This window comes from Sinocyclocheilus anshuiensis, unplaced genomic scaffold (genome assembly GCF_001515605.1).
Source record: "Sinocyclocheilus anshuiensis isolate Anshui unplaced genomic scaffold, SAMN03320099.WGS_v1.1 scaffold4110, whole genome shotgun sequence".
NCBI classification, from domain to species: Eukaryota; Metazoa; Chordata; class Actinopteri; order Cypriniformes; family Cyprinidae; genus Sinocyclocheilus; species Sinocyclocheilus anshuiensis.
The window spans coordinates 2,690-26,153 of NW_015543100.1; the positions used below are offsets into that span (position 1 = coordinate 2,690).

Genomic DNA, 23,464 nt, shown 5'->3' on the forward strand with positions numbered 1-23,464 from the left:
CTCCAGTCTTCAGTGTCACATGATCCTTCAGAAATCATTCTAATTTCATGAGCTTTTACCAATTTCTCCTAAACACTGTAGGGTTTGTTTGGACACACAATTAGGTTATACATTTACGCCAGTAGGTGGCGACTGAATTGAATCACTTATTCACCCGATTTATTCAAAACACTTTTTTCATTCAGGAAAGAGTCAGTGAGTGAGTCATTGAATTTCTCACTCAACCTAGTCATTCAGAAATCCTTGAATGTCCACTTAGACAAGAAAAGACCATTCGACCAACATATAAATCAACAACACTCAGTATATTGTAACACAATATTTCCATTTTGAATAAATGCTGTTTTTATTTTTTATTTTATATTCATAAAAAATCCTGAAAGTATCACAGGTTCCAAAAAACATGAAAACACACAACTGTTTCCAACATTGATAATAAATCTGCATATTAGAATGATTTCTGAAGGATCATGTGACACTGAAGACTGGATTAATGATGCTGAAAATTCAGCTTTGATCACTGGAATAAATTACATTTTAAAATATATTAAAATAGAAAACAGTTATTTTAAATTAGAAAAATAAATTATATTTTAAAGTATATTCAAATAGAAACCGTTATTTTAAATTGCAATAATATTTCACAAAATAACGTTTTTTTTCTGTATTTTTGATCAAATAAATACAACCTTGATGAGCTGAAGAAACTTCAGTAAAAAATATTACAAGTCTTACTGATCCCAAACTTTTGAACGATAGTGTGTGTGTGTGTGTGTATATATATATGTATGTATGTATGTATGTATGTATATGTGTGTATATGTATATATGTATATGTGTGTATATGTGTATATGTGTGTATATGTATATATGTATGTGTGTATGTATATATGTATATGTATATATATATGTATATATGTATGTGTGTGTATATGTATATATATATGTATATATCTCTAAAACAAATCATTTGAACCTTCCTTTTTTTGGTCCTTAATACCAGATTTATTTAAGTGATAACGGTGTTTGTGCCTCAATGTAAAAAAAGTGTCATGCAATTGCCAATATTTCAATATTGCCAATATTTCTCATAAATTGGTCTTTATTTCTTGTAACTATGATTTTATATCTCACAGTGACTCATTTTTATTGTCACAATTACCTTTTTTTCTTTTTCATTTTTGGCGGAAACTTGTTTTTATGAATAACAGGCAGAAAAAATCTCAGATACAGAGGTTTCATCATGAGTAGGATTAATACCTCAGAGTGGCAAGGCTGATGTTCATTTATTATAAAGTTTATTAAAACATTTTCTGTGCCGTTTGTATCTTTGCAGCCGTAGATTCACATTCTCTACATTTAACTTGAAACTTGTTTTAAAGAAATGGTTGGATTTCAAACACATTACGATCTGTATGCGACACAATGCACTTTTGAAATAGCTGTCAGTACTACATCCAGGCTTGACTCATACTGTCGGAAGGCTTTCAGAACTGAAGGGTGATACATACTGCAATTAGTGACCAGCTGAGCCAATATGACATTTGTATAAGTCATACTAAGCCACAGCCCTGGAAACGTAATTAACATCGTGACGTAGGTATGTGGGGGCGTGTTAGAACGAGCCATTTTAGGTAGGCGTGGTTGACTCTTAACTTTTATAAAGAATATCTCTTTGGATTTGAGACTTTAGTCTTTGCAACTTTACAGATCTTCTTTATGCACCACGAGCTTGTAACACTTCAAAGAGAAAGGAAAAATTGAAATCGCATCATATGACCCCTTTAAATTACACTACTGTTGTTATGCTGATAATACAATTATAACATTTCATTTAAATATGTTGTATTTAAATAATAAAAAAGTAGTTTTAGGCTGTATATTTATGTGTATTTGGTGAAAAATTTAAAATGGCACTGCTGTCAGTAATGCAAATATATTCATAAATACTAGTCACAGCCTTACTCGACCAGGCATGAATAACTTCCCACTGTTATTAATTTTCTTATATTTCCTATATTTCCATTGGTTCTAATCCACGTAAGAACAATAACATTTATCTCATTGCGTCTCGTCAGAGAGGCTGCTGTCCTCTGATCTCCTCCCGTGTTTGTCCCTCTCTTGTAGGAGAGGATTGAGTTGTGGCTCTTTGCAGGCTGAAAAAAGCCATTAGTGCTGCCCAGCCGACTGTGAAATGGGCCGACGGTCGGAGGCTTTCCAAGATGGCCGATTTTTGTTTTGTGTGCGTGTTTGAGCTGACGCGGCAGCTGTTGACTCGCATCACCTGGCGTCGGCTGCTGTTGGATTGACAGGGTCGGGCAGACGACGCACTTTCAGTCCAGTGCTTCCTGTGTCTCTTTCTCTGAATGACAGCTTGCCAATAGAATCTCATGGTCTGGAGGAACCTAAAGCTGTTTTAGTCCGCCTATAGCAGCACCACACTGTTCCATCAACAACTTTCTCTACTTATGAGTCGCCATGGAAACGGTTTTATTGATCTGAAGTGGAGTGTGCAAATTGGCTGAAGATAAAAACAGAAAAATGAAACTGCAGCAAAACCCATAACAAAAGCAGATTTTTTTTTTAAGCATAAATTACTGTGTTGTTTTGTAGTAGCTAGGATGTTTTTGGGTGGCTGCTATAGCCGTTTTACTGTTCACATCTCAGTAACAGCACATTTCTCGTTAAAAATCGCAGGATTTGAAATGAGTTTGATCATTCGTGTCTGCGAAACAAATCATGCTGGACAATTTATGGACTGATGTTTAATGCTTACTCATAATAACCCTAACCAAAATATGAAAAGTATTGATGTTTGCCTTGACGAATGGTGCTAAAATGTGGGTGTTTCTGGCCACAGTTGATGGTGATTTCTGCTGCAAAGCAGTCAAGGACTAGGTGTATTCTGTGTCTAGAAAAGCAGCCCCTGGTGTTTAAGGAGATTTTCTTCTTTAGGCGCATTTGTAACCTTGAATTGAAGTCGGTACATCAGCGAGACTCTCTCGTGTTCGGGCTCACCTTGTCTTCTCATCTCTCTGCTTCCTCTGGGGTTTAACCGCTGTTATTAATGAGGAGGTTTCATTGTGATTCAGCAACATTCTGGCCTCTGGAGTTTAATTGGGGAGAGTGATTTGTGTTGGTGTAATGCAGTGAAATGGGCGGCTCGTCTGTGTCTCTGTCTCTCACTGCAGCGTAAACCTCAGAGAAATCTGCAAATATGCTTGGGCTTGATCTTTGAGGATTATGCAGTATTGTGGTTTGCACTTCCAAGCAGTTGCATTCCTTTAAAAAATATCTGATGCATGCTCTTAACAATATTTTTAAAATTGTCATAATTTACTCATCCTCGTGTCATTCCAAATCCGTATGATGCAAGAAGAGGTTATGTATATGATGTAATTTTCAATACAGTGGTAGAACAGTGATCAGACAGCCAAGCTCTTAAAAGGGCCAAAAAGTATGAAATGTATATGTAGTCCATACTTGTAAGCCATACAATAGTTTTGTTAGTTGTTGTAAGCTCATTATTGTATGTTCATTTGGCAGGGTTGATATTAGTAGTACCAAACACAATTGTATCACACTGGTCTCGGATTGCATTAACATTAAAGTAGATTTATGCAAAAGAGCAGCATGAGCATTCTTCAAAACTTCTCTTTTTTTGTTTCATGAAAGTCATATGATATTACAAATCCACAAGACATTCATTCATTTTTGAAACACAAATTAAGATATTTTAATGAAATCTGAGAGTAACTCATCCAGTGACAGTCAATTCCAACTCTTTAAAAAGTTCATAGAGGTTATAAAATCAAGACTTTATATGCTTTGATTTAATTTTGACTTTAATTCACATAAACATTGATCGACATACATAGAGCACATGAAATATAGTAAAGCAATTGTGTTTCTGGACAAGATACAAGATGAACAAAGTCTTATGGGTTCGGAACAACGTGAAGGCGTGTAAATAGCTATGTTTCCGTCACCCTGTTTTTATGCGCATTTTGAAGTATCGCATGAGAAACGAGTGATGGAAATGGCAAATTTTGCAAAAAAGTTTTTACGTTCGCTTGAGGTGGTTTTTGATTTCTGCGAAAAAGGGTTAATGCGAATAAAAGGAGATGGAAACGCATTTGCCGAGTAAATTACTCCATGCGCATCAAAAAAGTCATGTGACTGTGCTATGGGACGGCAAAACCTAAGCAGTGGACCAATCTCATTCCTCAGCATCTGAAATGTTATGGTCATTTTGAAATGTCCGAGCAAATTCTGTCATCAACGTATTTCTTTATAATTGCTTCCCAGAACTGTTACACGACTGCGTTCCCAAACAGCAGCATCCACCTCCGAAAGCAATGACCGCATTTAGTTTGTTTCGTCTGCTTGCTCTGAGGCACAAGTAATTTATTATATAGGCCTATGAAAATTATTATATTCAGGGGTTTCTCCTACTTTTCATAGTGATATTATATATAGCCTAGCGCCAGTTCTACCAGGAAGTGACTATTTTGTTCTCTTTGACTCGGAACGGTGCTTATTCGCAAATGTTTTATGCAATATTTAAATTTTGCGCATTAAGTTAAATTCGCAACTTTGGATGGAAACCCGGCTAATGACAGAATTGATTTTTGGATGAACTATCCTATTTTTAGTCAGTCTTCCCTTGATCTTTTTGGTTTTAGTTTCCTCAAACGAAATGGAGAGAGCTTAAACGAGGAGGTTTATATGACCACAGTAATTACATCTGCGAGTGAATGTTAAGAATTTTCAGAGCTATTCTGGTCAACTGAGAGCAGGGTTCATATTTGACCATTAGCTCTTTACTTTTTAAACACTGGCTTTATTCATTTCAGCCAACGTTAACTCCTAATGGGCAGGTAACAGATGTTTTCCAGTATTTTGCTTGGGTCTGTTTAGCTGCTGGCAGTTTCTTCCTTTAGCCTTAATAGTCCTGAATGATACCAATACAAGGTAGTGCTGAGATAAACAGCTCTTTAGCAGAGAGGATTGTGCTAAATCAACAGCAGCTCTGCTCCACAGAAACATCAGCAGTGATCAGCTCTCCAAAGGTTACACTGGTTCATTTGATGCTAGTGTTTCTGAAAACAGACGCGGATGCGGGCAGATTCCATCCTGTCCGAAGAGTCTAGTAGATACAACCAGAGATAAAAATGGAAAGAACAGGGGGAAAATCGTTTTTAGAGAGGTTATACTACGTTTAATGTGTAATAGCCATAAATCTTTGATGCAGGACTGGTACAGAGCAGAGGAACTGGGCTATAAACTATGAAGTTGAAAGCAGCTGGCCTCAATCCTTTTGTGTCGTTTTTCTTCATAGCATTTTTTTTCTCCCTTTGTCTCTTTCTAACTTACTATAACATGCTTTTTCCAGCTTTTGTTGGATCATCTAAGAGTTTTTTGATCATGTCGTCAACCTGCAGTTTGCCTTCACAAGTCGAGCGCTTAGTCGAATTCATGCACAGTTGTTTAATAAAAAATGGAAAATCAGGGATTACATGAGCGCACAAACGAGTCATTCCACGTGCCATCCTGCTTTTTGTCATTTGAAGGCTTTTTTACATGCTTTTCATCAGTGTCACTCTCTGACCAAAATATATGAAATTATCAAAGGAATAATTAATCCAACAATAAAAATTAATTTGTTTATCATCATTGTTCCAAACCTGTATGTTATTATTTGGTCTATGGAACATAAAATGAGAAATCTTGAAGCATCTTCTCACAGTTCTTTTCCATACATTGAATGTCAGACTTCATTCAGCATATTGAAATGTTTTGTTCTGTTCTGCTTCAAACACCTCCGGAGAAACCGTGAAGCTTGCCATCAACGACATCAAACCTTGCACAGTGCATCAGCATCAACAAGCAATTTGTGCTGATTTTTAGAGAATAGTGACCTATTGCTTATGTATGACTTCAAAAGACTTGTGCACACAAATTATTAGAAAAAGTGTTGGTTTTTGGTTATTGGCATTGTGGGTCAATGGACAGGTACTTGTTTGATCAACTACTACATATGCCAAAATGTGCAATATACAACAGAACATATTGTTGTGGGACCATTATTTATCCTCCTTGAGCCATTATTTATTCACATTGGCAAAAGAAATGATTTTCTTTCCACAAAAAGTCAAATATCCATATTTGTTTCCGAAATAACTTATAATAAATCTGCAACGTGAGGTCAGAGTACTACTGTCTGAAACATATATTGTTGTCTACTTCAACCAAATGCTATGTATACTATATATTTTTTAATTTAAAATGAACTGTCATATATGTAGTATGAAGCCGTATGTTAGTAGCAGTAATAGTAATGTGAGTAATGCTGCTTCGCACAATGCATTGCATTGACTACATTTTCAGTGGTGAATCTGATGGTTTTTAGCATCTACTTGCATATTTAATCAAACTGAATTGAGACATTTTTATACAAAATTAAATCGGAAACTCACATTAGCCATTTATATTTTTGATATGATTGTAGTTGTCATCATTAAACCTGATGCTATGTAATAGTGTAGAATACTACATGATTTGAAATGTTGTATAATGTCTATGGTTTTGCATTGTATTTAGTAGAAAATAGAAGGTGTCATACAGTCAAGTCAAGTCAAGTCTGCTTTATTGTCAATTCTTCCACATGTACAGCACATACACACAGAGAATTGAAATTGCGTTACTCTCAGACCCTTGGTGCATACAGATAACACTAACAGTAGAACATAAATACAGATAGATACAGATTTAAATATAAAATACAACTATACAATTATACAAATAAGGTAAAATGTAAAAAAATATATAGTGCTGAGTGGAGGGTAGTGGCGATGGCGTCATAGGTCGAGCGGTTAGACCGATAGGCAAACTGGAAGGGGTCCAGGGAGGGGGGGAGGGCAGACTTGATATGGTGCATGACTAGCCGTTCAAAGCACTTCATGAGGATGGGGGTAAGTGCAACTGGACGGTAGTCATTGAAGCAGGATGGAGACGACTTCTTTGGGACTGGAATGATGGTGGTAGCTTTGAAGCATGTGGGGACAACAGCCTGGCTTAGTGAGTGGCAACTTTGTGTTTTTAGTATTCAGTAAGCAGTGTATTTTTCCATTTCCTGGCTGGTAGTTTTGTGTGTTTGGTTGTAGAAGCAGAATACTGCACTTCGCTGCCTCACTGCCTCGCTCTTCACATGATATCAATGCGATACCCCATTTATTCCAGTTGAGCAGCAGCGTGCAGTCCTACCGACACTCTCAGGACTTATTTTCTGCTTTTTCTACTGCAGCTGTAAAATAAATAATGTAATTGCTGAATCACCCACATGCTTTTTCAGCAGAGCAGATTGTGTTGTGAACATTCCGGGTTCAATACAAGTTAAGCTTTATCGACGGCATCTGTGACATGCTGTCGATTGCCACTGAAAATAATTTTGAGACACCCCTCAGCTTGTAAAAACAAGCAAAAATCATTTACATTAATGCGCTTATAGGCATAAAATACACTTTTTTTTTAATGTAGAACCACTACTGAAGATGTGCTATATTATAATCTTGTCTGTTTAAACAGATTTCTGTCATGAACTTTTAAAGCCAGTAATCCTATTAACCTTACAAGCAAAGTTGCTGGAAAGGAAGTTGTTTTTTCCGTATAGGAACTCCTATTCCTTCCACCATAGAAAAGTGAAGCCAAAGCATCTCAGTATGGCCGCTGCCATCTTGAGGAAATGACGGAGCCAGAGTCTGCACAGAAGTGTCGTGAGGTGGAGCCGCGGTATCAAACTCCCGCAGACCCAATCAACCATAACGACACGCCCCGTTATTATAGCATCAAATTACTAGCTAAAATCAAACTTATCACAAAAATGAGCAACTTAACATGTATCTGCGTGATAACTACTACCTTAAATGACCAAAACCATCTTTCGGAAAATTGTATTGGAAGTGTTATTTATTTTTTAATTTTGACTCCAGTCCCATTCGTTTACATGGAGAGGGCGGGGTTTATGACCTGTACTGCAGCCAGCCACCAGGGGGCGATCAAAGAGCCCGCAGCTTCACTTTTCAGGACGTGTGAGGCACACCTGGTAGAGATCGAGGTTTCCCTGGTAACCGCTGTACACAAAGCAGCGCTCCGCTCACAAACACTGCTTTATCAGGCATTACATGCAAGATGAAATGAAAATGACTTCCAAAATTTTCTGAAGACCGTCGGTTTCCTTCAGAAATACAGTGATATAAAAACACCCGCACCGGGTTTCGATTTTGAAACGTGCAGTGCTCATGTTTATTCAACGAAGTCAAAGCCTTTTGGAAAATCTATTTGTGGCGGTCAGTTTTGATATTGTAGCGGGCGCCACAAATAAATCAATGTATGGGAAACACTGTGACAATAGTTTTTATCAAATGAATTGATGAAATACTTGTGAAGTGACTCCTGGAGCAGCTCTGGAGATGACGTTTGTGTTCATGTTCATGTCCAATAGTCTTTTTGCAGTTTATTACTCACAAACCCTAGTCTATATCGCCATTTGATTAAGAGTACAGCCCTGCGTTTTAATTAATTCATCCAGAATTTGCCAAATTCCAAGACGGGCCACATTACACAGTCAGTTCCTTTTTTTTTTTTTTAAACTGGTTTCTGTGATTCCTTCAATGTTTTCTGCCTAAAGGAAATCATAGGGCCCTTAGTTAGTTTTTGGCAGTAGTTGTTGAGTGAGTTGTGTGAGTAAGACTGTATGTGTTGAGTCATTCAGGTTAGATGCTGTTTTCAGTTATGCAAGGACTTTAGTTAGTTTGGCCCCTGAGGGCCGATGGGATGAGTTTTGGCAAGAATGCATGTGAATGTGTGAGTTTGTATGGCGTGGAGAGGCTTTGGTTCGTACAACAGATGTGTTCTCTGCTATTTCCAGTTCTTTCCTCCAAATCCTCTCATTTTCCAAAACACTGGCCTTTTCTTTCTCTCCTGTCCGCCTTTCCTATGCTCTCTGGATTCTGGCTGATTTGGCCCTAGGCCTGTTTTGTGGTAACGGCTAAATGAGCAGTTTGTGGACGGTCACAATCCTCTTCTATTGTGAACGGACTTCTGGTCATTAAAGGATTCAGTCTCTCTCTCTCTCTCTCTCTCTCTCTCTCTCTCTCTCTCTCGCTCTCTCTCTCTCTCTCTCTCTCTCTCTCTCTCTCTCTCTCTCTCTCTCTCTCTCTCTCTCTCTCTCTCTCTCTCTCTCTCTCTCTCTCTCTCTCTCTCTCTCTCTCTCGTTCAGGCTCAAAGGTCGGATTGGCCTCCCAGCTGTCCTGAAATCAGCTCTGTAATAACTCTCCTGCATATGGCACCCATCTGATGGCATCTGAGCTTCTCAGCTGTCACTCGCTCATTCACATGCTCCCTTTCCGGTTTCATTTACACATTAATCCTTGTTTAGAGAAAATTAATCAAAACTGAATGAAAATGAGATGGAAAAAATATATTGCATCAAAAAAACTCTTTGTTTGGGCTATCAATTCAATTGTTTTCAGTGATTAACTTCTAGGGCTGGGCAAAAAAAAATATTTTTCGATAAATTGTTTTTTTTTAAATGACGTCGATTCGATATTGATTCTCAAAAGCCACCAATTGATCTTTCTCTGTATTTATTTCAGCAAATTAAATCCCATCAAAAAAGTTTGGTTTAACGTGAAGAACCTGTGACAAATATATTACTATTGTGCAGTCTTAAGACTCGATGTAACAACAATAGTACTAGTACTACTACTACTACTAATATTAATAACTTTATTTTTAAAGAAATTATCACATTTGTTTTCTTTTTAACAGTAAACCTCTGTTGTGTGGCACTTTGTTTGCAAAAAATAAAAGGGTTTAATTTTCATTTGATTAGGATAAGTTAAATAGTTTTATGCCTTGATTTGATTACCAGAAAATGTAAGAAAAATATTTTATAGGGCCCTAATGTTGTTTAAAAAAAATAGGACCCTATACAAAAAAATACAAAAAAAACCTATATTCACTGAAATCAAAATATCGAGAATCGGATCGAATTGAGAGCTTGAGAAACAGAATCGAATCGAATCGGGACATCTGAATTGATACCCAGCCCTATTAACTTCCTTCATTTGGCGTGACTATAAAATAACGCAGGCAAAATCTATTTATTTTTTTTAATTAAATGTAAAAATATAAAACTAAACTACAATAATATAGTTGTAATTGTAATATTGAGTTAATATTAACAAACATAAGCCCAGTAAGGATGAGGAGTTGAGATTTTTGCCAGTTTTTTTTTTTGTTTTGTTTTTTTGCCGGCCATAATTTTATTGCATTCCTACTAGGGCTTCACAGTTAATCGAAATAAAACCGAAATCATCATATCGTTCAGTGCAATTACTAAATCACAAAGGCTGTGTGTATTTAAATAAATAAATGTGTCATGTGTTTCATAGTGAAACGCGGCACTGTTCATACTTTAAGTATTAGTGTTATTTTCCTAAACACTCGATTTATTTATTTTATATTGAAATACTACAATAGTAATTTAATTTCTTAGTAATTTTATATTTTATTTAATATTTATTTAAAATAATATAATTTTGTTTAATAATAACAACTCTTATTATTATTCTTATTATTTCTCTCGTTCAGGCTCAAAGGTCGGATTGGCCTCCCAGCTGTCCTGAAATCAGCTCTGTAATAACTCTCCTGCATATGGCACCCATCTGATGGCATCTGAGCTTCTCAGCTGTCACTCGCTCATTCACATGCTCCCTTTCCGGTTTCATTTACACATTAATCCTTGTTTAGAGAAAATTAATCAAAACTGAATGAAAATGAGATGGAAAAAATATATTGCATCAAAAAAACTCTTTGTTTGGGCTATCAATTCAATTGTTTTCAGTGATTAACTTCTAGGGCTGGGCAAAAAAAAATATTTTTCGATAAATTGTTTTTTTTTAAATGACGTCGATTCGATATTGATTCTCAAAAGCCACCAATTGATCTTTCTCTGTATTTATTTCAGCAAATTAAATCCCATCAAAAAAGTTTGGTTTAACGTGAAGAACCTGTGACAAATATATTACTATTGTGCAGTCTTAAGACTCGATGTAACAACAATAGTACTAGTACTACTACTACTACTAATATTAATAACTTTATTTTTAAAGAAATTATCACATTTGTTTTCTTTTTAACAGTAAACCTCTGTTGTGTGGCACTTTGTTTGCAAAAAATAAAAGGGTTTAATTTTCATTTGATTAGGATAAGTTAAATAGTTTTATGCCTTGATTTGATTACCAGAAAATGTAAGAAAAATATTTTATAGGGCCCTAATGTTGTTTAAAAAAAATAGGACCCTATACAAAAAAATACAAAAAAAACCTATATTCACTGAAATCAAAATATCGAGAATCGGATCGAATTGAGAGCTTGAGAAACAGAATCGAATCGAATCGGGACATCTGAATTGATACCCAGCCCTATTAACTTCCTTCATTTGGCGTGACTATAAAATAACGCAGGCAAAATCTATTTATTTTTTTTAATTAAATGTAAAAATATAAAACTAAACTACAATAATATAGTTGTAATTGTAATATTGAGTTAATATTAACAAACATAAGCCCAGTAAGGATGAGGAGTTGAGATTTTTGCCAGTTTTTTTTTTTGTTTTGTTTTTTTGCCGGCCATAATTTTATTGCATTCCTACTAGGGCTTCACAGTTAATCGAAATAAAACCGAAATCATCATATCGTTCAGTGCAATTACTAAATCACAAAGGCTGTGTGTATTTAAATAAATAAATGTGTCATGTGTTTCATAGTGAAACGCGGCACTGTTCATACTTTAAGTATTAGTGTTATTTTCCTAAACACTCGATTTATTTATTTTATATTGAAATACTACAATAGTAATTTAATTTCTTAGTAATTTTATATTTTATTTAATATTTATTTAAAATAATATAATTTTGTTTAATAATAACAACTCTTATTATTATTCTTATTATTATTTAAAATAATTATTGTATAGCCATATTTATACTATATATAATCACAAAATTCTGCAGCCCTACAAGCAAGCACAGCAAACTTTTTTTTTAGTCACATTTTAAAATCGCAATCACAACTTTTTTCATAACATTTGGATTTTTGCCCCCCAAATATTGCCCCAAAGTCCTGCTAATTAAGTATCGTGTCGGGTTTTTCTATGCTCCTGATATTTTATTGTTCAGACAAACAAGTAGTCCCGCCCCAAACCTACACCACTGGTTGAGCCAGATCAGAGCAAAGTTTCTCAGCACCACCATGGTCAAACTCCCCAGAAATGTTAAACTCCTTCAAGAATGCAGTGAGACCTCCTGCTGTATTCTCTCTCTCTCGCTCTCGCTCTCGCTCTCGCTCTCGCTCTACTTTGAACGGGGCGGTCTGTGTGCACCAGATCTTTGTTCTGTCTCCCGGTACTGACCAGATGTCTGTTCAGATGCCACTTGCCCTATTTGTAATATGCTCATTATAGAATGCAAAAGATCATGTTGATGAATTATTGAGCTGTGTTGTCTTTTGCTGTCCCAAATTTGCAATTCTGTTTTGTTAGAGTCATTGTTTGTTGTTTGATGTTTTGCTGTTTGCATTGTACCAGCTGCATGATATTAAAGCCTCAGCTTTGCCAATAATCTGCATGTTTGTATATTTTTCAGTTGGGGAATTCGTGAGTGACGTCCTCTTGGTGCCAGAGAAGTGTAAATTCTTCCATAAGGAGCGTATGGACATGTGCGTGAGTCATCAGCAGTGGCACGGTGTGGCCAAAGAGGTACGATATCAGCATCCAGTGCCACATTAAGACACAAACTACATAATGCACATTAACACCTATTCATATACAGCACAACAAGTAATGCAAAGATGCTACCAGGGCAACAGAATAGAAATCTAATATACAGCTTTGTAAAGCCAGCATTTAGACCAATGAGATATATATGAGATATTGAACAGATATAGGGAATACAAAAGATTCAGATGGAGCCAAATCAGATTGAAATGGAATTAGATCTGCTACTCAAATTCTCATTGGTCGATGGATGTCGCTGAAACGGCTCTCAACTTTTAGCCACTGTGACGGATGAAATCTGTGTGACGAAATCATTTTTATTTTTTCCCAAATTCCATTTAGATTTTTTTGGAATAATGTGTTTTAATGGTTGAATCATATTTTAGTAATCAAAAAGTAAGTGTCTAATTAAATGAAATCATGAAATATGTACAGTTTAACAATAATTTATTAGAATTTTACTGAAAATTAATTTTTTAGGACCTTTTATCTTTTCCCCAAATTTTATTTAATTTTTGCTAAATTCCATGTTTTTGTTTTTCTGGATTCCATTTGATGGTTTAGTTCAATTTTAATAATCAGAAAGCATGTCTAATCAATAGATTCATAAAATATTGTAACATTTTAATAGTTTATAATTATTTTGTTTATTTATTTATGTTACTACTAAAATAATGCTCTCAGAAATAGTGCCCTTTCTCAGAAATTCTCTGTCTGTTCAGATTTTTCAGAATTTGATAAAACATGAACAATTAATCAGTCTTTTTTCAATGTACTGTAAGTAAATGAAAAACCAATAGTGTCGCACTCTTATTCTCTCTCTCTCAAAGTCTTTCCTGCTGAATGCTCGAGTCCTCACATTTCACTCTGATAATTGGATCAGCCGAGCTGCTGTAATACTGCTAATCTCTAGACTTCTGCCACCTCACACACACATGCACTGCTCTCCAAATCTGCTATTGAACAGTTCGTTTTACACTAGCTCACAACTCATGAATACTACTCTGCTTCTGTCTCTCGTTTTATTAACCGTCTTTCCAGTTTCCCTGCCGTCTATGCTGTCTTTTCTAATTGCTGGCATGTCCACCCCCTCAGTCCTGATTCAGCTTGAATCTTCCACACTTTGAGTTTTTGTAGAACATTTTCACAGTTTTGGCTGTGACAACTGCATTCATTTGCAGGCTTAAGTTCCTCAAGTTTTCGTTCTTTCTGTGTGTGAGGGATAAAGTAACTCCTGCTATCCTGAGCTTGCGTAACTTGGGGTCACTTACTAACTGGAAGTTTTCTTTGGGTCACTTACTAACTGGAAGTTTATGATGATGTGTGGCCAAAATGGCAAAAAAAAGAAGAAAAAACACATCAATGGAGAATCTCTTTATAATAAGGAATCAACATTTTAGACACTCATGCACTACTGTTATAGTTTGGGGTCAGTAAGTCTCTTATGCTCACCTTTATTTTAAGGGTGCATTTATTTGATAAAAAATACAGTAATATAGTATGAATTAATGAATTATTACAATAGAGTTCACCTGCTTTCTATTTTAATAGATTATAAAATGTGATTCATTCCTGTGATACATTTTCTAGCAATCATTACTCCAGTCTTCAATGATCTTTTAGAAATCAGAAATTCTGACGGTTCAGATATGCTTCAGAAATTCTTATATGCTATTCAGTTATTATTGGTGCTCAATTATTAATAATAGTGCTTATTATTATGAATGTTGAAAACAATGTTTTTGCTGCTTAATATTTTTGTGGAAATGGTGCTACTTTCTTATTTATTTTTTTTGATGGATAGGATTCTTTGATGAATAGAAAGTTACAAGGACATAATTTATATTTAATATGTAATAGAATTTCTTTTGTAACAATTGTCTTTGCTGTCACTTTTGCTTCATGACCAATTTAATGCATCCTTGCTGAATAAAGGAATTAATAAAAAATAAAAATCTTACTGACACCAAACGTTCGAATGGTAGTGTATCATTCTTGCTTAAAATTCATAAAAATGGTTTATATATTTAATAGTCATGTGGTGGTGCTAATCTTGTGAAATTAAAGTAGACACAAAAAAAAAAAAACTAGATTTTTTTTTTCTTTTTTTTCTTAAATGTTTATAACATTTTCTACATTTATTTTGTTGGGTGAAACCAAATGATAAGATTCATAACAACTGAATAAATTTGAATGAAAAAAATAATCTCAATATCAAAACTATAACGCACTAAAATGCTTTGATTGCTCGTAGTTTTAGATGTAAAAAACAAGGCATTCTTTATAAAAAGTAAAGCAAAATCTCCATATCTGTGAAGTCATTGTGAAAACTCTAGCAATGTTTTGGCATCTCACATGTCAGCATGAAATATATGTATAGCAACAGTTTTTGAGTTTTGAACTAAAGTTAGCATCCTAGACACGTATTGTCATCACTACTTCCTCGCGAATGAATTTGCAGAATGCTGTGAACTGTGGGTACAGAATAGGGTTGAGCATGTAGAAGAGGACACAACTGAGTGTGTACGTGGTCACAATGTGTGTTGGTACTGTAAATCACCCCGAGCTGCCGTCACTCATTCTCAGCGTGTGCATACTGAAAGCATCTCCGTGTGCTGACTCTACTGATCCCGGGACAGACATTTAAGAGCTCTGCTGAATTTCTTCAGGCTGTTCTTACACAGCAGACCGGCCTTTCAAAGCACATTTGTTCTAATTGAATGGGATTTCTTGACTCTCTGTAGGCCTGCTCTAAGGGGAACATGGTCCTGCACAGCTATGGCATGCTGCTGCCCTGTGGCATCGATAAGTTCCACGGCACTGAATACGTCTGCTGCCCGTCTACTCGTCCTGAAGAGCCCACACCTCCTGCTTCACCCTCTAAAGAGCTAGATGAAGAGGATGAAGACGAGGATGAGGAGGTGGAGGAGCCTGTCGTTGAGGATGAGGATGATGAAGCAGTAGAGGAGAGGTAATGTAGTGCATGTACATGTGATCCACCACGGATGATGACTGTAATAAGGATAAAGATAAAGTTTTAAAAATCATTCTAAATATAAAAGAGTAGCAGTCTACACTACAACTGCTGGGATAACAACGCAGGGGAACAATATAATTGGAATCACTTTCAGAACTGTTTTATCCAGCTGATCAACAATAAAAACGGGCATAAAAATGTTTTACCACAATTTACCTTGAACTATGAACAAGAAAACAATATCATTATGTTCACATGAAAAAGCATTTTATTGAAACTTTTACACACTGTGAAGAATATGATGAATTTAAATGCATTTACAATGAAAAAAGTACTTGTTCATGAAAGGACAAATAAAAGAAATGATCTTGCTCTATCAGTGCAGTCACAAGTGAAACTTGTTAAGTTAGTTTATATAGTTGGAAATATACAGCGATAGAGACTCGAACATGTAAGGTCACGTAGTCATTTTTAAAAAGCGTTATCTATTGATTCTACAGCTCAGTCACGTGGTGGTGCTAATCTTGTGAAATTAAATACTTCACAAATGAAATACTTAATCTTGATTTATTTATTTTTTAAATTTTTATAAAATTTTCTACATTTATTTTGTTGGGTGTATTTATATTACATACGATCTGTATATATTAACATTCATTTAAAATAAATGATTTATAATAACTGTTAAACTAAAATTGCTTGTGTGTAATGGATTAATAATAATATAAATCATATAATTATATAAATCATATAAAATAACTCTTAAGTAATTATCATTAAAGCCAGACCATTTTTTTTTTTTTTACTACTAGTGACCTTTATTTTGGAGCAAGAGAAACTGGGGGAGTGACTTTTTTGTGTCAGACATGTCACTTCTCACGGTGGAGTGTAAGTTACCATGGCAATGAACACCGCTAAAAGCCAAGCCACTTTCATGGTACCTAAAACCCAGGATTGGTGCAAACTAAACTGAAACTTACCTGGCTAGCCAGCTGATCTGGCTTCATGGTACAGGCCCCAGGTCAAGGTTATGTGTTTATATATATATATTTTTTATCTCTGATTAAAAAAATAAGAAACTTTTGAACAGTAGTGTACATTACAACTGACCTGTTACATTTAATTTTTTTACTTGTAGAATAACTGCAGTAGTACAGTAAAAAAACTGATTTTGTGTAGCATTTTATACGATTAGTTTTATTTTTATTAATAATGCCATTCTTTTCATCAACAGATTATCAGTAAAATAAGTTCCCAGGCGTGGAGGTTGAGCTCTAATTTAATCAAACTTAGTTACTGCTAAAAAACTGGCTGGCTCATAAGTCATCGTTTTTGTATTGTCAATTATTTACTCATCCAAATTTTTGGCGGAGGCACAGCCTTCTGAATCCGAACTCCCCGGCACGCTTATCAAAGGATGATGTATCAGTATGACTGTGAGCTGTCGTATCTTATCACGCTTTGAGGAGTAGTAGCTGAAGCATTGTGTGTGAGAGTGTGCGCCGTGTGAGCGTTTGTGTAGGATAAATTAGGTTGACCATCTGGATATTTTCGAGTGCCATGCCTTTGACCTCTGACAGCTGCTCGATTCACTTCCATAAATCATAAAACCTCCAACCTGTGCTCCTCCTCTCCCTCTGTTTCCTATGTTCTCCTTCCCTCTCATCCCACTGTGCTCCTGTCATTTCTTTGTCATATCTCATCCTGCTTTTTTTCCTGAATTACACTGTCCTTCATAGTTCACCTAAAAATAAACATGTCGTCATTTACTTAAGTATCGTTTATATACTATTATAACTTGTTTAAATTTTACTTTTTGTAATATTTTATTTTAAATTTGAATGTTTTTATTAATTTTGCTGTGCGCTTTTGTCATGTTATTTTTTTTTATGTCTATATATATTTTTTATTATTGTTTAGTTTGTTTTAGTAATTGTAGTACTTAAACTAAACCAAAATGAGAAATGTTACCTTGACAAATAACTGAAATATTTACATTAAAAAAAAACTGTTTTGGCTAATGTTTATTTTTTAACGTTTTTTTGTTCATGGTTGTCATTTTAGATAATGAAATTTACACTCTTCATTCAAAGCATGTCTCACTTTCTCCTATGGATCAAAAAAAGGATAAATCGTGAAAAATGTTCAAGCTGCTCATAAATGCTAATTGTTATATATATATATATATATATATATAGTTACTCTTTCAAAAGGGTACTTTGGCAGTAATACTATTTGAAATGTTGAATGGGGTGTAGATTGGGACACTACTGCTGTAGATGAATGTAAGTAAAGGCAAAAAGGCTAAGAAAAATGTAACATTACTTCAAAATCGTGTTCATTCTGTCTTTTCTTCATGTTTTTAGCGATCCTGTTGCCAACGAGCCGCCCACTCCAGAGGACACAGCTGAAGAGGAGGAGCAGGAGGACGACGGAGACGAGGAGGACTACCACTATGTGTATGAAGATGAAGAGGACGACCGAGACAGTGAGGAAAAGGACATGAAGAAAGACAAAGCTGCCATCCCTGAGAGCCAGGATGTTGACAAAACTCTGCAGGAAGTGGAAGGTCGGTATCACACTGTTTGCTACTTTTGTTTCCTTACTGCCACAGTGTGATTCATTGATACATATCTCTGGTCCTCTTCACTATAGAGGTTTACAATTATTGACTTTTATTTTAAGAAATAATGTAAAAAAAATAAAATTAAATGTATGCATTTTTTTGTTTGGCATTGTCTATACATCCTATATAGTGCAACAGTCGGGGTCTAGAAATAAAAAATCTCATTAATTTTTTCCATAGAGAAATAGCTATACTTTATTTTATCAGTAATGTAAATGCCTTGCAAGAAAGATTAAGAAAATATGCGACTCTGTTAAAGCCACATCGATGTGATTGACTTTTTTTTTTTTTTTTTAAATCTGCACGCTATAGCCAGAATTACATTACCCAGAATCCTGATAAAGATGAATGCACCAATCAGAGAAGTCGCTGTTGCCATGGAAACAAAATTATGGTGGGAAATGAAGGACTGTCTGGTTCTCTCAGAATCAGGGGAATTAAAAAGTCATCTCTTGAGTCGTAGTTCTTCTCTGTGGGAAGCTTATTCTTCTCTTTGGTCTGATCTTAGTTGTGTCATTTTCTCGGCTGCTCCTCCTTTGCTCCTCTGGACCTGTCTGTTGGTCTGTCTATCTATTTGTTTCTCTGTGTAAATGTTTAAAAAAGTCTCTCTAGCTCTGTTACAAAAGATAGTGAGCTCCTTAAATGTCTGCTGGCTACCTAGAAGCCTCCTAACCGTCATAGGAGCCTTATAAGTGACTGATTTGGAACACTTGGCTAATGGTCACTCATGCACCACTCGAATAGTACTCCTCAATTTAACCTCACAAAAGGCCTGACTGACCCTCACAGTTTCAATAGAATACAACAGTGCTGCCCACATTTCAGCAGATTTGAGCCTTGAACCTAACTAACCAGTCGTGAAGTGAATCAAAACATTACGAACTTTGATCTTCTTTTAATGAAGGAAAGAACTACAGTCTCATGGAGCATTGCAAATGACATAATACTATTAAAAATCAAGAAATATAAAACTACAAATAATATGTATACCAAATACTATAAGTGGTCTAAAAAGTGCAGGAAAACTGACTCTACGTCATTCGCAGTGAATTATAGAAGTGGGTGGGCGCTAAAAAGTTATTTTGGTGCCATGTTCTCGTCACTGTTCTCCTATTGGTGGGGAATTCTCTGCAGAATCATTGGTAATGTAATTTTTCCACCAGGAATTTCACCATCAAACAGGATTACTTGTGATGTAGAAATATGGTCAACAAAAGCTTATGCCATCAATTAACAACCTCGTAGTTCTGTCTGAAACGTTTTTAAGTTATTGTTCAAAATCAATTCCTCTATGAAGTAAATGAATGGGATTGTTGCACTCTACAGAGTTTAATGTTAACATGTTGCTAAGCTAACAGCTTGATACTACTGCAATAAGATCAAAATACATTGCACACAAAAACTGCAAGATAAAGAAATGTCCATTTTAAATTAAGTTAAGCATATTTTTCAGTACTGAATAAATGTATTTAATGGACATCTCCCTCAACTCTTTTCACTAAGCTTGTCGCAGTGCATTAAAGGAAAAGTTCACCCAGAAATGAAAATGTTCATCATTTACCCTCATGTTGTTCCAAACCTGTATGAGTTTCATTCTTATGTTGAACATAAAACAAGATATTTTGAAGAATGCTGGTAATCAAACAATTGATGGTCCCTATTGACTTGGATAGTATTCCTTTCCCTACTATGGAAGTCAGTGGGGAATAACAACTGTTTGGTTCTTCAAAATATCTTCCTTTGTGTTCAACGTAAGAAATAAACTTATACAGGTTTGGAATGACAAGAGGGTCAGTAAATGACACAATTTTCATTTTTGGGTGCATTTTTCCTTTAAGGGACTGCCTTTTCAAGAAACTATACATGCAGTCCTGCCTTACATTTTGGCCAAAAAGATACCATAATTTGCTGCCTAGCTAGTGTCAACAGCAGCCTATGCTTCTGCACTGCTGTGATTCCTAAAAATGCTTCTTATTTGGTTTTTGGGAGAGAGCTTGGATGTGCCACCTGTTTATAAACTCTCTCTTTACCCCCTCAGCCATGCCGCCCACCCCTCAACCCACAGATGATGTGGATGTGTACTTTGAGACCCCAGCAGATGATAAAGAGCACAGCCGTTTCCAGAAGGCCAAGGAGCAACTTGAGATCAGACACCGCAACCGCATGGAGAGGGTGAGTGAGAGGTCACATTTACAGTTTGTAAACACATGTTAGTTGTCATGTGACATAATGGAGTTTTTTTTCCATGTGGCTAGTCAGATTCCCGTCCATTATTTGAGTCCCAAGTGAGTTGCGTATGTTGTTCTTACCAGGTGAGGAAGGAGTGGGAGGAAGCTGAGAGCCAGGCCAGGAACCTACCCAAAGCTGAGAGACAGACACTGATCCAGGTAAACCTCAGCTTCTATGCCAGAGGAAATCTCGTACAAGAGGTGACTGTTATTTATGGGGTCTTCATTATTCTCACTGCAGCACTTCCAGGCTATGGTGGAGTCCTTAGAGGAGGAGGCAGCCAGCGAGAAACAGCAGCTGGTGGAGACTCATCTTGCCCGGGTGGAGGCCATGCTGAACGATCGCCGCCGTCTTGCCCTGGAGAACTACCTAGCCGCTCTGCAGGCTGATCCACCAAGGGTGAGACAACACACAATGACCTAATACACCCCGTTTACAACTGAAATTAACATCCTTATTGGTGGTAAATGCAGGTGTTAAACACTGCTGTCCACAGTCAAAAACATCTTTTAAAATCTACTTCAAAACAAGTTTAAGAAATATACTTATGTTGGTTTCATGTTTTAATATAATAAAATAAAATAAAATAAAATAAAAACTAAACTAAAATATAATATAATATAATAAACTTTTAAAATAGAAATAAATAAACTTTTATATAATTTAAAAATAGATTTAATTTAATTACTTTAAAAATGTCATGTGGTGTAACCATCAGAAAGTAATATAATTTTGTTATACCCTGAATACATATGACTGTACTCATCTTTATTGTTTTTTTTGTTTAAAATATTTTAAGGTGAAAATGTTTTTTAATTCATTAATCATTAATTAATTATTCATTTATAATTCATTTATACATGTCATATTTTTGTACCAAGTGACATTTTACACCCTAACTAACTTTGCCTTGTCAAAGAGGTCAGTTTATCTGATAATTTAAGAGACTTGTTGACACAGTCATGAAGGTCTGCTGGTGTCCTGTTTTTTTCCTGCATGTTGGTTGCACCACATGACTTTGGTTTGACAAGTTCTCCAAATATTATGCAGTATAGCAAGTTTTGTAAAGCTTTTTACTAACAAAATGATTATAAATTATTCTTATTCTATAATAAATAGTTTCTACCAAACCATAAAATGTTTTTCTTTTCCAAAATTTATTTTAAAGAGGCTTTTTTTCCTTCACCATAATGACAGAACAGTTGTATCACGCTGACATTTTTGACTGACTTTGTTAATCATAATGAAATTAAAAACACGCTCATCTAGAAGTGTATTTGAGTCATTGAATGTGTAAATGGCATGTTATGTAATAGATTTATCATGTCATTGAACCACCAATTTCCCTTCAAAAGCTGATCACAAGTAGTCACATGAGATGCATTTGAGATGCATGCTATTCCCAAGTGTGGATGTTATTGTGTTGACCACATGTGATCAAATCACTTGAGATGCATGCAAATACCAGCCCACTGCTTACTTGGAGTGACTTCCAGCATTGACAGATCCCTTCCAGTATATAAATGAGCATGGATCATGTGCGGTCATGTGTGAAATGCATGCTCTGTGAGGGAGTAAAAGAAGTTTGAGAGATAAGTGCTTCCTTGAAGGATTGTTCTCATCTCATAATGACCAGATTACACTTCTCATACTTGAGTCTCTGATGAGCGATGGTTGTCTTGTCTCTCTGCTGTGGGATTTAATGGTGGCGGATTACCTGTCCTCTGTTACCCTGCTGAAAGCTCATAACAGGGAGGGTGGCTTCGGTTACTTAAGATATTAATTTGAATTGTGCACCTATGTAATGTTTAATCCCCTGAAATGACTTGCACGAAGAGAGCCCGAGCCGGACTCGCACAAGCAGGCACGTGCTAATCCTCTTGTTATTTCTCTGTCCTGCGGATCTTGCGGCTCTTTGATCCTAGCGCTGATTCACAGATCAGCCAGCTCATAAGGAGGCGTCTGCCTGACTCACCCTGCCTTTTATTTTCTCTCCTTTGTGGTCAATTTATCTTCTCTCTCTGTCTCTGCAGCCCCACCGTATCCTGCAGGCTCTGAAGAGGTACGTGCGTGCCGAGAATAAGGATCGTCAGCACACCATCCGCCACTACCAGCACGTTCTGGCCGTGGACCCTGAGAAGGCCGCCCAGATGAAGTCCCAAGTCAGTGTCGCCCAATCTGCCTCCCTTTCCTGCTAAATCCCATGTTTTCTATCGTCTTTTCTCACCTTGCAGAGTTTGTCTATTTATAACTGTTTTACTAGCCTTTCGGTACCTGCTTAATAGACCGTAAATGACCCATTTGCAGGATGATTTCACTAAAAGCTCTTAAAAACTGTGGCTGTTTTGCTAAACAGTGGTGATTGAAAACAATCATTGTTGCCTTCTAATTGGTTCATCTTAGAGGCACAGGAATTACACACTTCTTCTTTAAAGGGGTCATATGATGCTGCTAAAAAGAACATTATTTTGTGTATTTGGTGTAATGAAATGTGTTTATGCGGTTTAAAGTTCAAAAAACACATTATTTTCCACATACTGTACATTATTGTTTCTCCTCTATGCCCCGCCTTTTTGAAACGCGTCGATTTTTACAAAGCTCATCGGTCTGAAAAAGCGAGGTGTGCTGTGATTGGCCAGCTATCCAATGCGTTGTGATTGGCCGAATACCTCAAGCGTGAGACGGAAATGTTACGCCCCTCACATGCTGTTGATGCCGTGTCCAGCCGGAGTGACGAGACAACATTAAAACCCATTACAAATGAGGCATTTGTTGCATCCAGTGGGGACATA

General features: G+C 36.0%; 1 protein-coding gene across 1 annotated transcript in view; it reads left to right on the forward strand.

The window, feature by feature from the left end:
* The first annotated feature begins 12,336 nt into the window (after positions 1-12,336).
* The window catches only part of LOC107694714 (amyloid-like protein 2), a 32,355-nt gene continuing 21,227 nt past the window's right edge, over positions 12,337-23,464 (forward strand). The window contains exons 1-8 of the mRNA XM_016494404.1: positions 12,337-12,510; positions 12,652-12,822; positions 15,585-15,811; positions 18,184-18,386; positions 20,482-20,615; positions 20,756-20,830; positions 20,913-21,071; positions 22,706-22,834. Coding sequence (XP_016349890.1) covers positions 12,337-12,510; positions 12,652-12,822; positions 15,585-15,811; positions 18,184-18,386; positions 20,482-20,615; positions 20,756-20,830; positions 20,913-21,071; positions 22,706-22,834 — 1,272 coding nt within the window. The remainder of the gene's footprint in view (positions 12,511-12,651; positions 12,823-15,584; positions 15,812-18,183; positions 18,387-20,481; positions 20,616-20,755; positions 20,831-20,912; positions 21,072-22,705; positions 22,835-23,464) is intronic.